At 39.9% G+C, this 15,969-nt stretch overlaps 1 protein-coding gene across 16 annotated transcripts in view; it reads right to left on the bottom strand.

Moving 5' to 3' along the window:
• Positions 1-338: 338 nt before the first annotated feature.
• ANKS1B (ankyrin repeat and sterile alpha motif domain containing 1B) overlaps positions 339-15,969 on the bottom strand; it is an 885,134-nt gene continuing 869,503 nt past the window's right edge. For 8 of the 16 annotated variants that reach the window (XM_054988165.1, XM_054988167.1, XM_054988169.1 and 5 more), the window contains 4 exons: positions 15,739-15,854; positions 9,996-10,133; positions 1,540-1,707; positions 339-721 (listed from right to left, as the gene is read on the bottom strand). In XM_054988165.1, coding sequence (XP_054844140.1) covers positions 611-721; positions 1,540-1,707; positions 9,996-10,133; positions 15,739-15,854 — 533 coding nt within the window. In that variant the 3' untranslated portion in view covers positions 339-610. The remainder of the gene's footprint in view (positions 722-1,539; positions 1,708-9,995; positions 10,134-15,738; positions 15,855-15,969) is intronic. The other 8 variants (XM_054988166.1, XM_054988168.1, XM_054988170.1 and 5 more) reach the window with 2 other exon arrangements.

Here is a 15,969-nt window from a genome sequence, read left to right as displayed (position 1 = left end):
ATTGCTATATAGAACCTTATTTCTCTAGATTATTAAATGGCATGAAGGATTACATAAAACCAGCAAATACAGAAATCAAGGAAACTAATTTCATATCAGTGTTAATTTTTTAAAATATACTAAACAGAATTAATTTATGGAGGAGCCCCATGATTTCACAACCATTTCTCAAATACTGTATTAAACAATCTGGGTCCATTTCAATTTAAAAATTGCCAGGTCTGAAATAAAAAAAACCCAACTACAACAGAGCAGCATTAATGTTAGAGACCTTTGTGAAAGTAGAACGTTAAAATATGAACTCAAAGAAAGCACTGTGGCAAAGTCATAAGAGAAGTGCGTACGTGAAAAACAATCTCCCACTCCTCTTGTGGGCTGTAATTGAAAAGTCTCCATTCCATGTCATTCTTCTGTCAGTGCTACAGGAAGAACAATCACCAGAAATGACCAGCAGCCTTTTTTGTTTTATTTTTGTTTTTGCTAGTTTCAAGGCCACTCATATAGTGCAGTCTTCCCCTCTACTGGATTGAAGAATTGCCATCAAGGAAAGGCTGTGCTATGACTGCTTTGAGTGCAAGGCACAACAAGAAACAGAGGAGACAGTTTGCTATCAGAAAATGGTGGTTTCATACTTGGTATTAATTCCTCTTTTAGCTTCTTGTCCTGGTTCTACAATCCAAGGTAGGTTGGCAAGAGTCTTTTGTTCAGTGGGATCTATCTGCTTTGAAACAAAATAAAGAAGAATACAAGGCTGCATTATCTAATCTAATTGCTGAACATTAAAACAGTGCTCAAACTGGGTCACAGTGGCACATCATTATCCAAGTGGCATGTGCCATGTATTGCTTTCCTGGGGCTATGGTATATATTCTCTTTTATCAGGATGATCCAAAGGGAGATTGATTCATTATTTTCATTGCCTTCACATAAGTGGACTAGAGAAACAAGAGATGTATCTACATTCAGTCTGAAGCAAAAAGTATAAAATAGGAAATATTGTTCACCTTAGTTGGTTTTTCTGCAACACATGGTGCTTATTCAGGTTTATACAGACTTTTAAAGATCAGGCTGTGAAAGTCATTTCTTCTGCCTGTGAGCCTGAACCAACTTTACACGTATGTAGCCTTGTGAAATAATCAGCAATCACACTTTTCAGCTGTTTCACAGGGAGGACCTAAATCCAACTGATCTTAACTGTCTCACAATTTCCCAGTAAAGATAACGTATGCACACTTCCACTAGTTTGGGTGGGGGCAGGAAGTGATGCATAATGCACTCTCATGTGCACAAGCAGCCTAACTAGATGTGATGTTTTCCATGTGTACACTCATGCTGGTTATTAAACACTGGGAGCAGACCACAGGGGGGCAAGGAAGCACGATACTACCAGTGTATTTAACTGAAATTGCAATTCCACCACTCTCACACTGTCTTTGGAAGTCAGAGTAGATAAAACACAGCTTTCTGACACAAAGAACTCTAATTTGTACTAAGATACCAAGAACAGATTTATCTGTACACGATATATTTCTTACTCACCACAGATTTTCGAATGCTAACACGTGGTTTAGGAATTGGTTTGGTAGGTTTATTATCAAAGCTTTCAGGAAGAGTTGAAGAATGGCCTCCTTTTCGAGCTTGAAGTGCTAGTTGGTAGGCTACCTCAAATGCCTGTCCCAATGTAAGAATTATTTCATAAGCTAAATTCTGGAATAGTAAAAAAAAACAGTATTAAAACTAGTTAACATATATAGTTTAAGAGTGTGTGTGTGTGTGTGTGTGTGTGAGAGAGAGAGAGAGAGAGAGAATGAAGACTGCTACACCAAGGAGAATTTTGTGTACTTGTGGAAAGGGCTATAGAACTGAATTAATAACCAAAGCTCATAATTAGTACACATACAAATATTCTGGAAACAACTGCTTGTTTTTATAACTCCACATCTTAGCCCTAAAGTGTAAACATCAGTTGTCTACTTTATATGAGGGCAGAAGACAGTAGGCATTGGGCAGACTGAGTGTACAGCATTCTGCATATAATGCACAATACCACGTTTTGCATGTGTTTACTTAGGGCTTGTATGATTGGTATTGGGATTCCTTATCTAATCTCTTTCTTCTGCCCTCCTCAGCCCAGTTATACATAAATTATAGTTTCTCTCTGCACAGAAATATGTTTCTACACAGATGATTATACTCTGATTATCACTGAACCTCTCCAAGTAACTCCAGTGAGAAAACATTTTAATCTTCCTGGACATTCTATTTTTGACCTAAGATGGGCAGTTTTCCTAAAAAGAAGTTTCAAAATGAGATTATAATGTGAGACTGCACTAGAATTCATTAACTTCAGGACAATGGATACCACCCCATCTGAATAGGGATATAAGATTCTTATTTCATTACAGATGTTAATTTTCTGTATGTCTCATCTCTGCTTATGCCTCCTTTCTCTAATCAATTACACTTTGCATTGGATCTCTGCATCCTGACTCAGCTGGCCTTTCTTTGTGACACCCCTTCCACATTCTACATGGAAATAAGGGCTGATGAATCTTCATTCACATTTGTATCTGATCAAGTATGCTTTGACTCATGAAAATTGGAAAAATTTGTTAGTCTTTAAGGTGCTGCTGGAATTCTTTGATATAGCTTTTCTGAGAACTCTTTTTTTCCTTTTTAAATGCAAAAGAGTATTATCTTGAAATGTAGTAGTCATACAAAAGAGAAAAACTAGTTCTTCCCGAGCTGTTACGTTCACACAACTTCCCATGTCTTGCTGAACTCATATAGTTCATCCTCAAGATGACACCAATACTTGGTCTTCTGTAACATTTTACCCCACTGTGCACTAAGTCTGCACTCCTGACCAATTCTTTCAAGTCCCTGCTTCAGATATCTCGATCCACCCTATACTAAAGCATGGCAGAAAAATCAACAGCTTCAGTGAGCTTTGCTTATAAGGGGCAGGGAGTGATGATGAGTGACTCTATGTTTAACTGGTTTGAATGCAACAACTGATGCAATCTGGTCAGAGTATAAGCTGTACAATTTCTGGTATGCAAGAACAAATAGTTATTTTTTTAAAAAAAATTGATGCTACACACAGAAACTGAAATGTATTGAAAAATATTTAAAGTGGAGCTTTGCTTGTTCTCTGATGTTTATTTTATAACATGCAGAACAGATTTTTTAAAAGGCTAATGTGTCAAGAAAGCTGTCAGGTGTCCCTGTAACGTTCTGTTTTCTTCTGATCATATTGTCCTACATTGATACGAAGTCTGAAGGCTTGTAACTTTCACTGTGCCATTCATGACAGACAAAAGGTCTCTGAAAACTGGTGCTGGTGGAGTGTTTCTGTAGGGTGAGTAATACTGACTAATTTATTAGAGTGCAATTGAAATTTTTATTCAGACAGTTTATTGGTAGTTGCCAACCAAATTCTGTAGGGACTTGTGAATTGCGAGAGATTGCTTACTGCCACAAAATAAATGAAATTCAATGTATGCTGTCTTGTTTGACATATTAATGTATGTACATCTATAGCAAGTCTGACTAGAAAATGTCTAACTAAGAATGTAGTACAGTAGATTGGGGAGGGAAAAAAGCAGTAATGTGAAGCATGAACCAAATAAATATGAATGAATAAATATGAATGCTTATTGAGGCCAAAATATTTTATTCATTTTGACTTTATACCAACCTAATCTCAAAAGTTTGCAGATTAACCAGATTTGAGAGAAAACAGAACATACATTTTAAAAAATAAGTTGCTCAATATCAACTTAGTTCTGCCAAATCTCTGTCTAATAAGAGACTACATATTCTATGCTCTTGAAGGATGTTGCAACCTTAGACTGCAGAGAAAAAGAATGGTGGGACTATGAACAAGAATGAGGGGATCGAGGTATAAGTGGCATAATTAAGAACACATGCTCACCAGCTTAGAGAAAGGGCAGTGAGAAATAGGTGTCTGCTACAGAGGCGGTTTCTGCGCTGAGCTGTATCACAGTTAAAACCATTATATTCTACTTACTTTCAAGCTGAAACATGGACTTCAGAAACCCATTCTTTTGCATTGTGTATAATTCAAAATGGCAGAAGCTCATAAACTTTGTCTAAGCAGTCTAAGCTTTACTGCTGTTCTCTGTGCATCTGTAGCTTCAAGAACATATGGAGTCATTTGTCATATAAATAAGTTCAGGAACTGCTAAGAATTAAAAATGCACATAAGTAGTAAAGGGGTACACCTTGCATATTAATGAGATGTTTGCATATTAGGCCATGTCCTTGCCACATCACCAGAAGTGCCGTGAATAGGACACATTCCCTGTTATATCACAGGGTCTTGCATGCCTAGCCCTGTCACCTGACATCATCAGTTGTTGTGTCTCATGAGTCACTGGACATCCTTTCTCCAGTGCCACCCACTGCAGTGCCATTGAACTTGCCACCCAAATGTGAAGAGTCCAGTAGCACCTTTAAGACTAACCAACTTTACTGTAGCATAAGCTTTCAAGAACCACAGTTCTCTTCGTCACATGCATCTTAAAAGCTTATGCTACAGTAAAGTTGGTTAGTCTTAAAGGTGCTACTGGACTCTTTTCTATTTTGCTACTGCAGACTAACACGGTTAACTCCTCTGGATCTATGACCACCCAAATGTGTGTCTGCTAGCACAAAATGGTTTCTTTCCTTCAACCACCTACTCAGCGTGGGTCTAAGACCATTTCCTATTGGCTGTGGGTGATTCAGAGTGTTGAGAGAGGGGTCACATGGCCATACTTGGTCATTCCCAGTGGTAGGTACCCCATTTCCGGGGTGAGGTACAGCAGGCAGAAGTTCAATGACATCCCAGTAGGTGGCACTGGAATGCAACATCTGGTGACATCAAGAAGCAGGGCTAGGCATGCAACATCCAGTGATGTAGCAGGGAGTGTGGCCTACTCACATAATTTCTGCTTACACAGCAGGGTGTGTGTGGCCTATTTACAGCACTTTTGGTGATGTGACATGGGCATGGCCTGATATGCAAATTACCTCATTAACCTGGAAAGCATATTCCTTTACTACTTACACATTTTAATTTTTATTTCTGTTTACAAATTAAATACCAGTAGATTCTGGAATCCAATTCCAGAGTAGAATTTTACACCAGAATCACAAAGCATCCTAACTGTGATGATTGGTGTATTTAAACTACAAAACTACAAAGCGCTAAAAAAACAAAAACTAAGCAAAACTGAGTAGCACTATTTATAGATAGGGAGAACAAGGTTGACCTACCTGTAACTGTTCATAGAGTAGTCTTCTGTGCAGGCACACATGGGAACTGTGCATGCGCAGGCCAGCCACAGACAATCTAAAGCACCTAGAAGTGAGAGAAGTGCACCTGGCCTTTTCGCATGCTTCCCCCTCATCTGTCGCACCTATAAATGGACAGATGAGCAGCTCCCTCCCTCAGTTCTCAAAGCCACCAGTGCAGAAGGAAAAGAAGAGTTCATGGCAGGTACAGAAGGAGGGACGTGTGGCTGCACAGAAAACCACTCGATGAACAACAGTTATAGGTAAGTGCAACCTTGTTTTCATTGTTGTGGCTTCTGTGCAGTCTCACATGGAAGAGTAGCAAGCTGACTTACCCTGGAGGAGGGCATGAGGCTCTTCAGTTGAACAGACTCTTCAGGATTGCTTTGCCTACTGCTGCATCTGACCTGGAGTCAACATGGATGGCATAATGCTTGATGAAAATAGAAGGAGTTGACCAAGTGGCTGCTTTACATAAATCGGCTAGTGGTATGCCTTGTCTGAAGGCAGAAGATGTAGACTGGGCTCATGTGGAGTGTACCCAAATTTGGAGTGGTCAAGGGTGGCTATATTGGGCATAGCAAGTTTTGATGTGCTAGACTATCCACTTAGAAACAGTCTGAGGAGAGTGTTTCTGGTCCATCTTACTTCCTTTAAAGGAGACAAAAACAGGATCCTTGCGAAAGGAAGCTGATCTATTCAAATAACATAAAGCACATTTAACAGCCAGAGTGTGCAAATGTCTTTCTTTATCATCCTGAGGTGCTGGGAAGAAGATGGGTAAAATAATGTCCTGGTTCAAGTGGAATGAAGGTCTAACCTTTGGCAAAAAGGGAAGGCTAGGGTGAAGAATGACTTTATCACTGCATATTTTTAAGAAAGATCAAATCTAATGGCTTGTAATTCACTCATCCTTCTGGCAGATGTGATGGCCACCAGAAATGTTGTTTTAGCTGAGAGAAATTGAAGGAGGCAAGTAGCTAGGAGCTCAAAAGGTTTATGCATAATAGAGGTCCAGACCAAAGAGAGGCTCCATTGAGGGATGGGCCTAGACGCAGGAGGGTATAAATTGGCTAGATCTCGCAGGAAGGATTTGCATTCTTAGGCAAAGAAAGGCTTCTCATTTATAATGTCATGATAAGCAAAAATGGCCACTAGATAGACTTCTATGGAAGAATTTGCTAGACTCTCATCCTTTAGCTGCACTAAGTAATTTAAAACTGAAGGTGAGGGACAAGCCCTGGGGCCCAGCCCTTTGGTCTGTGTCCGAAGTGTGAATCTATTCAATTTTGCTAGGTAAGATTTCCTTGTAGAAGGTTTCCTAGCTTCTAAGACAATCTTTTGGACTGGAAAGGAAAAGGTCAGTCCAGGGGTGAGACAAACCAAGCTGTGAGCTTGAGAGTGCTCAGGTTATGAAACAAAACAGCATCCTGCTGCAGAAAGTCTGGGGCTAGAGGCAATGGGCAGGTTCTGCTCTGAGCCATCTTGGAGAGAGTGGCAAACCAGGTCTATCTTGGCCAGTAAGGTGCTATTACAATAGCTCAGGAATGAACCCTTACCATTTTGCTGAAGGTGAGGGTCAGTTAGGAAGCTGAGGGAAAGTATAAAGGAGAGTATCAGACTATGGAACCTGAAAAGCATCCCCAAGGGATGAGGCATAGGAACCTCATATGGATGGACCATTCGTAATCCTGGTCTCAGGAATGACTTAGGACATCTGCAAGGACATTGACCTTGCCTGCTATGTTGATGACTGTAAGGTTCACTTGGTGTTGGATAGCCCACTCCCAAATGAGAGAGGACTCCAGGCAAAGGGCTAGAGAGGATGTGCCCCCTTGTCTGTTTAAATAGTGCATCATAGTTGTATTGTCTGTGCATACTTGTACATTTTTCCCTAAACAAGGCGTAGACAAGCTTTCAAGGTGCATCATATGGCCCTGAAGTCAAGAAGATTGATATGCAGTAATGATTCTTGGGGAGACCATAGCCCTTTCACCTGAGTGGTCCCACAGCAAGTCCCCCAGCCTGACAGTGAAGCATCTGAATTGATAGATATGTGAATCTGGGATGAACCAAACACCCACAAGGCAATTCTGTTTGTCACTACACCACATCAGAGACCTGAGGACAGACCTTGGGACAGACAACTGCTTGTATGGGTTTTGACAAACCAGTTTTGGAGGGGGCGAAGCCTCAGTCTGTCAAAAAGAATTATCAGAGTCAGAGAAGCCATAAAACCTAACAGTCTTTGAATTGGTTTTGCCTTTTGATACCTGCATACAATCATGTTGCTCAGGGCAAGTAGAAGACAAAAGGAAGATAGAATTTCCTCTATGGCTCCCTTTGACAATAGAGCCTCTACTTCTGCTATGAGCAGAGGAGGAGGATTGAGCAAGGGATGTTTGGAGGGGCTGTCTTGTATTGTAGACAGTAGCCCTGATGGATAATAGCAGAATCCAGGCATCCTGTGTCATCATGAACTCCCAGGCATGGAGAGTAAGGGAGCGATTTTCTGAAAGCGAAAGGGAAGATGTGGCATCAAACCCCCTGTTTATTAGATCCAGATTGATCCAGATTGGGAGAATGAGAGCCATCCTTAGGCTTAGACCTGAAATACCTTCTCCGTGGCTGAGAGGAGGAGGAGGAAGGTGGCTGTGAACCTCTAGAAGAAGCATGTGGTTGTTGAGAACCATATTCATAGTACCTGTTGTAAGAGGGTAATGGATGAGTGGGAATCCTATGTCTAAAAAGGTTTGGACAAAGAGTCGTAATGCCAAGTGACCTAGCTGTCGCCTTATCTTTTATCTTTTTTAGTGCCTCACCCATACTGAATGAAAACAGGCCAGGATCTTCAAAGGGAAGGTCTTCCACTCTCATTTTATGATGAGGGAAGGACTATACTTGTAAGCCACAAGTGTCTTCAAATTAGTATGGCCGAGGGTATTGCTCTGGAGGTACAGTCTGCAGTGTTAATCTGTTATTTGGAGAGCCTTAATACTTCTCCCTGGAGGATCTTAGCAAGCCTCTGCTTGTTATTAGGAATGAGGCTTAGGTAGAGACCTAAATTTTGCCAAGGAAAAAGTTGATAGCAGGCCATAATGGCCTTGCAATTGCCTATATGAAAAGCCTAAGGCTGAGGAGGCATAAACCATTCTACTTAATATGTCAAGTTTACTCCCTCCCTTCCTTATCCAGGAGACCTAAGTGACCTAAACTTTTTTGAAGGCCTTTCCCCTGAAGGTAATCTTATAATGGAGTTGGCTGGAGGGTGAGTGAAAAGGAAACCTGATCCTTCTTGCCTAATTTTATATATATTGTCATGATGGAGTCATCATGACTCCAGTTTCAGAGCTGGGATTGAACTTTGCAGATGCAATGAGGTCATAGCTTAGAGGTCTTCCACCTACATTGCATCATTCTAGCAAAGGACTTTGGGAGAGTATGTGCACTGTGCTTGACTGGCTAATTGGGATCATACTAATAGCTACTGTTTTGGATAAAGCAAGGGCCCTCATTCTAGCCTGCACTTCTCCCCCCAGACCCCTATTGCTTTTGGTTTCTGTATGGTTGCTGGAGGATTTCTACTGAGGATTTCTACCTGTTTTTGTGCTCTGGACCTGCTCACATGGATTGGTGCCAGCTCAGGATTTCTGTTTCTGGATTTGGAGGCTTTAGAACTTTGTTTGGACTCTCTTGGTTTAGCCTAAAAGGTAACCTGGAGCTGGGGTCTCATTAAGTGTGTTAGATTAGTTATCTAGTGTTTATTGTCTTCCTCCCTGTTGGCACAGTTGTGTATCTGTACACTTCTGCACTTCTGTTAATAAACTCCTTGGAGTATAACCTTAAGTACGCTTTGGGAATTTTATTCTTCAATCTGAATCCAGTACTTTTGCTCAATTTGATCATAGCTACCCAAATAGTTGTTTGATGGAACTTAATCTGCAAAGTGGTCTATCTTGCAAAGTTGACTTCCTATTTAAAACATGGTAGGGCTGGTAACCTGCCTCTATTCCACAGCTGAAGGTTTGGTCATGAGAGGCTGGTGGCACCTTGTTACCCTGGAAGTGAGGATTCACTCTCATTTTGAGTGTTTTGCTCTGGATCTCCCATTTAGGGGGGCTTGTGAATACAGCCATACTTGACACATTTAAATCCAGATTTTGATTACTGTAATATTCTACTCAGGACTTGCATCATTTGTAAAACTTTTACTACATGTAAGTGCTTATGTGCAAGTAAGTCTGGCACATGTAGATCATCATCTGTGAAATCCACATCTGATTATTTTGTTTTATGTGCATATACATTTAAGCTTCAGCCTATTTTGGGTTTCTATTATTTCTGTTAAAAATCAGAACACAAAATAGCAGTGATATGAAATGCCAAGTAAAATATGTAAATAAGCCTTATCATATGAATGTATTTAATTTTCACAATATACAATGGAATTAAGTTGCTTTAGGTGTGCTGACCAATAATCCTTATTGGCCTGAACCAGAACCAATTCTGAATAACTTTCATCACAGCTGAAATTGTACCAGACATTTTAAAAGTCAGACTGTAGTTATCTAATTCTAAATCATTTCTGTTTCTAGATCACTTTTTATCAAACCCGTCATAAAGATTCTGAACAAAAACTATGAGACCAAGAAAAAAAGTAAATTCTCAAAATAAAAGAATATTTATAGACTGACCACGTCAAAGGCCGTGAACACATGGCAGTAATGGTGATTTGTCTTCAAGTCTTTTGTGATATAAGCAAATGTAGAGAGGTCGTCAGGATCTTGTGCAGCACAGGAAATGTTACGAATTTCATGTTCAGCAATAATATTCTAAACAGAAGAAAAACATCGGTTCTCAGTGTTTTTAACCACAGCAAGAATTGCATGCAGGCAACACCCTAATGATTTTACCTCAGTTTAAGATGATGAATGGGGCGGGGAGGGGCGAAAGTAAGGAATATTTCATAACACACCTAGTCTTAACACTGGATTGTTAATACAAAATGTCATTAATCTCAGTTCACTAGATAATATACTAGCATCACATTTAAAGATCAACCTAAGTTGGATTATAATGAACAGAAGAACATTTCTATGATCTTGTTTCCAAGCTTGTAGGTTTAGGCTTGCAACCTTAAAAAGTAAACTTTCATGTGTTCCACTGCTGTACAGGAAGCCTTCAGAGTTTTTATGTGACAATCAATGGTTCTCCATGGAGAAAAAGGCAATAAAAAGTTTAATAAATAAAATTAGAGTGGTGAGAATGATTCTTCCTGTGCTTTTATAAGTATTTCTATAGGTGAACTGAAAATCTAACTTGTGCTAATGAGGTTTTAAATAGGGCTGTTCTAGAGTCCTAAGTAGAGATGGGCACGAACAGAAAAAAAAACGAACATGATATTCGTTGTTTGTTGCCATCCACAAACAGGGACTCACGAACAACCATGAACATGACCCTGTTCACGAACATGTTCATGGTTGGTTGTTTGTAGGGGCCAGCAGGCTCTCCTCTAGCCATCATCCAAGTTTGGTCAAGATCCCTACTGCACCACTCCCAGAAACCCTACCTGAGCAGGCAGCAGGAAAGGTACCAATAATAAACAATAGCTTAGCCCCAGAGTCTGGCAGCAGCCCTGGAACCTGAAGGGGTAGATCCATATCCCACCACACACAAAAAACATTCAAGCTCCAATGCACTCTCCCTGTCTCTCTATCAAAATGCCAACAGCAGTTGTCTCTCCCTCTCCACTGTCTGCAAAGACTAGCCAGAGCTGGGAGCCCCCCCCTCCCCCATGGTCTTTGCTCTCCTATAACAAATGTGGAGCTCCACACTGGGAAGGAAGACCTGCCTATCAAGCTAAATTGGGCTTAGATTGGGGTTTCCAGGGCAACAGCAGGAGTTCAGACAGAGTTCAGACAATCCCTGCCTACATTGCCAAGGGAATTGATTGCAGGTGCCAGACTGGCTTGACGAACAGCAACAAATGAGGCTTGAAATGACCACTTGTTCGTTTAGAATGGGGTTTCATGAACAGCTTGTTCTCGAACAGCAGTTTGGGCTGTTCATGGCTTTTTTTTTGTTCATATTGCTGTTCATGCCCATCTCTAGTCCTAAGCACAGTTACTCCAGTCTAAGCCCATTAAAGTCAATGAGCTTAGACTGGAGTATCTCTGCTTAGGATTTCACTGTAAGATCTTGTGTTTCTGCCTTAGTATAATAAAATAGAATGTGACGTTACTGCGGGCAGACTAGGGTCACTTCCACACGTCCTTAATGAGACTGCCGGCCAATGGAACTTTGGCTGGTTAGCTCATTCATTACACACGTCGTCATTTCCCATGTGTGAGAAGGTCATGATGATCTCGGGTTTTAAGCATTTTTTGTGAGACCTGTTTTATTCCGTTTTCATTTTTGATGCTGCTTTTTCCGCGCGATTATTATGGTATCAATGCATGTGGAGGCTTTTTTGCACTTTTGAAGTGCCCTCTCACAATCTCCAACCCTTCCTCTAGCCATTACCCCTCCCACACATGCGTCTGTCTCACATGTGCAATCATATAATTCTCCCCTTTTTTACTTTTTAAAATGGTCCTTGCACTATTACGATACCTATGTATACAAAGGGAATCATATTGCAGTGCTTGCTACATTTGATTGCTCAGCCATCAGAGTATCAGTCTAGGATCAACACTGAGAACAGAATGCTATTTCTGATTTTTTTTTTTAAACTAGCAATAAGACCCATTGTTAGGGAAAATAGAATGGGCTCTAGTAGCAGTTCCCCCCTCTTCCCACAGCATCAGTCAAGGGGGGATCGGGGAAGAGAATGGGGGCTCCTTCCTCCTCTGACCCCTCGGCTGCCTCCTGGCTTGTGTGTGGCTCTCCCAAGGCCCTGCGGAGGTGGCAGAGAGCCCCGCTCTCACTGCTGTGGGACCTTGAGAGGGCCTTGCTGCCATGACTTACTTTTTATCCCTGCATACTGCACCTTTGCAGGGATAAGGAGTGAGTGGTGGGGAACACAATTTGGCTTTTATATAATAGGATATGGAATTGCACAATTGCACTAATCTACTGTTTGCATATTTATTAAACACTTTTGCATTTAAAACTTTGAGCAGGAAATCAATGATAGAGAAGGAGTACTACACATGCCCAGTTTCTACAGAAGCTGAAAGACAGGATAATGGTATAGAGCAATCTTGCATGCAGTCAAAAAAAAAAAAAGGAAAGTCGGACGAGAATGCACCAACGTCATTTGTGATGAGGCACAGATAAAAAAACGCATTTTCTATTTTGGGACCTTTTTTCCCCATGACAAACACACACAAAGCACACATGAGGACAATGCATGTGGAACGTGAGTTCTTGAAGTGGATCAGGAAGACGTGGCTTTGAGACAGGGAAAACCCCAAAAAATTGGAGCATGTGGAAGTGACCTAGGAAAACTTTTTCTCGAATTATAAAGAAAAGTCTGGTGGGTTCTCACTTCCTTGGATTTTTTTTGTTTAAAGCTCTGGGGATTCATCTCAATTTATACAGCAGCAACAGCTTTCTGAAAGGAGGATGCAGAGAAATTAAACCAAACTTGCAGAGAAGGATGCTACTTATAATGGCCAGATTAGTATTACTGGAAAGACAAGAAATATAATTGCTTAGCATAATGAAAAGGACTTATACTTCCAGTATATTAATCTTATCTAAAGTTACTTAAGATGTGCATTTGTTTTATTTCAACTAACCAACTCTGGAAAGTTTAAAGAATGCCATCACCACAATCCAAAAATCTGTACGTGCATTGGATCTGCTGGATTGAGATACCTATATTTCATCATTATTAGAGTATTTCTACATAGCTTTCAAACTGGTTTTCTGAATCAGGGCTATGTTATTCTGACATTCACCTTAATCCTGGGACAAACACAGTCTGTACAACTATCTTTTTAGGCAACCGTTGATACCTGAGAGGCGTGGACATTAATGTAACCATTTTTTTAAACAATATATATTGAAACTGTCATGATTCATATTTATAGACTAATGCTTTAGAAGAAAACTTTGTAACCTATACCATTATCAAATCCTCTTATCTCAAACTGAAGCATTTCTGCATAAAGCATTGCCTGCAGAGAACCATAATCAAGTTAATGATTATGCTTTAATGAGAACCAATTTGTAAAGATCTTAAAACTTAAGCAGTTTAATACTCATTTAATTTTACACTACTTTGGGCAAAACCCAATAATATACTCTTGTCACTTTCTTTCATGTAGCTCCACAACTGCTTGATTAGACAACATAGATTGTTCTTCCAATAATTGTGAAACTAAAAACATTGATTCCATGTTCTATAAATAAACATAAAATATTGCCATAGGATGTTTATGGCATTTCTACTGCAGTTAAGAATAAAGCAAATTCATTTACCAGAAGGAATTAGACGTAATACTCGCATTAAAATCAGAACACTCAATGGGCTTCATGCTTTTAATGTATATTTCAAACTTCAGTTCACTGAAAGTTCTGCTAGAATCTGAAATCACTCAAGTGAACTTGGGCATATTGAAGAGTACTAACAGTATTTATGACTGCAAAATCAAAAAGAGTCCAGTAGCACCTTTAAGACTAACCAATTTTATTTTATTGTAGCATAAGCTTTCGAGAATCAAGTTCTCTTCATCAGATGCCTGATCCGAACTGATCTGATGAAGAGAACTTGATTCTTGAAAGCTTATGCTACAATAAAATAAAATTGGTTAGTCTTAAAGGTGCTACTGGACTCTTTTTGATTTTGCTACTACAGACTAACACGGCTAACTCCTCAGTATTTATGACTGTGTTTGAAATAGGCAAACCTCACACAATATGTAGAGTTCAAGCTTCATCACACAGGTTTTCATAGAACTGGATTTCATAAAATATAGCAGAAAAAGATAATCTTCATAAGGCTGCTTTCAGATGTTACACAGATCATCCAAATTAGCTACTACCTTCAGGGAAAACCACAGAGTAACTGGCTAGAGTCATACTTATTGTCCCACACAATGGGCATGATTCAAAGAAGCGGCTGTGTTTAAAACTCATTGCAATCAAGTAGCCAACTTTGAACTTTAAATAGGTAGTGAATGTTCCTAAATGGTGTCCAAGATTTAACAAAGAATAATTCTAAGGATAATAGGGGGCTATTTAATGAGCAGTTGAACAGTTAAGCAGAACACACACAGAAAGCTTCCAGACCAACTTGCATAAGAAGGGATTTTTGGTTTTTGAGCATTCCCTGCCCAAAGAATCTGGAGTCTTCCACCAGTCCCTTCCTTTGACATTACACTGCTTACAAAAGTAGATCACATACATGAACAGTAAAGCTTGCGTATCATCCTGTCACCAGCAAATATCTTTGGGTTGAACAAACCTTTTAGAGAAACACCATAAATCATGTCAATGTTATAAGGACCCTGTATGTACCCTCCCTATTCTTATTTTTATTGTTTTTTATTCTTTTACTCTCCAGAGCTGATTCTGTATCAAAATAAATTGATTGATTGATTGACTGATTGATTGATTGATTGATTAGGGTCCTGTAACAAGTGATACTGTTACAAGAGCCAGTTTGGTGTGAGAGCCAGTTTGGTGTAGTGGTTAAGAGTATGGGACTCTAGTCTGGAGAGCCGGGTTTGATTCCCCACTCCTCCGCTTGAAGCCAGCTGGGTGACCTTGGGCTAGTCACGGCTCTCTGGAGCTCTCTCAACCCCACCCACCTCACAGGGTGTTTTGTTGTGGAGATAATAATGACATACTTTGTAAACCGCTCTGAGTGGGCATTAAGTTGTCCTGAAGGGCGGTATATAAATCAAATGTTTTTATTATAATATCCTCATCTCCTTATTATTTTAATGCTGGGTAAGACTCTATAAGTATGCATACCAAAGCAGTGTCATTCCTTTCTGAGCTACCAAGTAACATGAGAAGCCTGGGACCATGCTGAAGAAACCTATGTTGCAAGTTCTCTCCATGGCTACTTTAATCCACATTCTGGATGCTGACGCTGGTATGGGAAGGATCTCCAATATGGACTACTCCTATGTCATCCTGGTGTTCTTGCATGAGAAGGAACAGTATTTCAGGAGTTCTCATGCTGGCCAAAATGTTACAATCCCTCCCTGACAAACTGAAACTCCTACTATAGGTTGTGGTGTTTTGCTGTCCATTAAAATACAGTTCTCCCAATAAACAAAACAAAAAGAGATCTCTCTTCATAGCAAGGCTCCCTCTTGCCTTTCATAGGAGGGTGATGTGGTGGGACAATTGATAGGATATGTGTCAGTGCAAAGACACTAAGATTTAGGGAATCTGCACTCATGCTATGAATAAGCAAATGAAGGTGTCATTCATTACAAAATAAATAATGAATCAAATTATATTTTCAATTATACATACCTTATTTGTTGCATCAATAAATTTTACTCCTTTGTAAGAGACTGATAAAACAATGGTAGGGACTTTCTTCATTTGTTCCGTAGACTTCTGAAAACAACAGCGAACAGAAAATTGGTCTCAGTGCCTTGACTGCCAGTATTTTCACTTCTGCCCAAGGCAGCAGTATATTACCAGTAAGAACAAAGTAATCTTATAAATAATTTGACTTCTTATTTCAGTAGAGATATACAT

This window comes from Eublepharis macularius, chromosome 9 (genome assembly GCF_028583425.1).
Source record: "Eublepharis macularius isolate TG4126 chromosome 9, MPM_Emac_v1.0, whole genome shotgun sequence".
NCBI classification, from domain to species: Eukaryota; Metazoa; Chordata; class Lepidosauria; order Squamata; family Eublepharidae; genus Eublepharis; species Eublepharis macularius.
The sequence above is the reverse complement of the archived record's forward strand: the minus strand, read 5'-3'. Positions and strand labels throughout refer to the sequence as shown.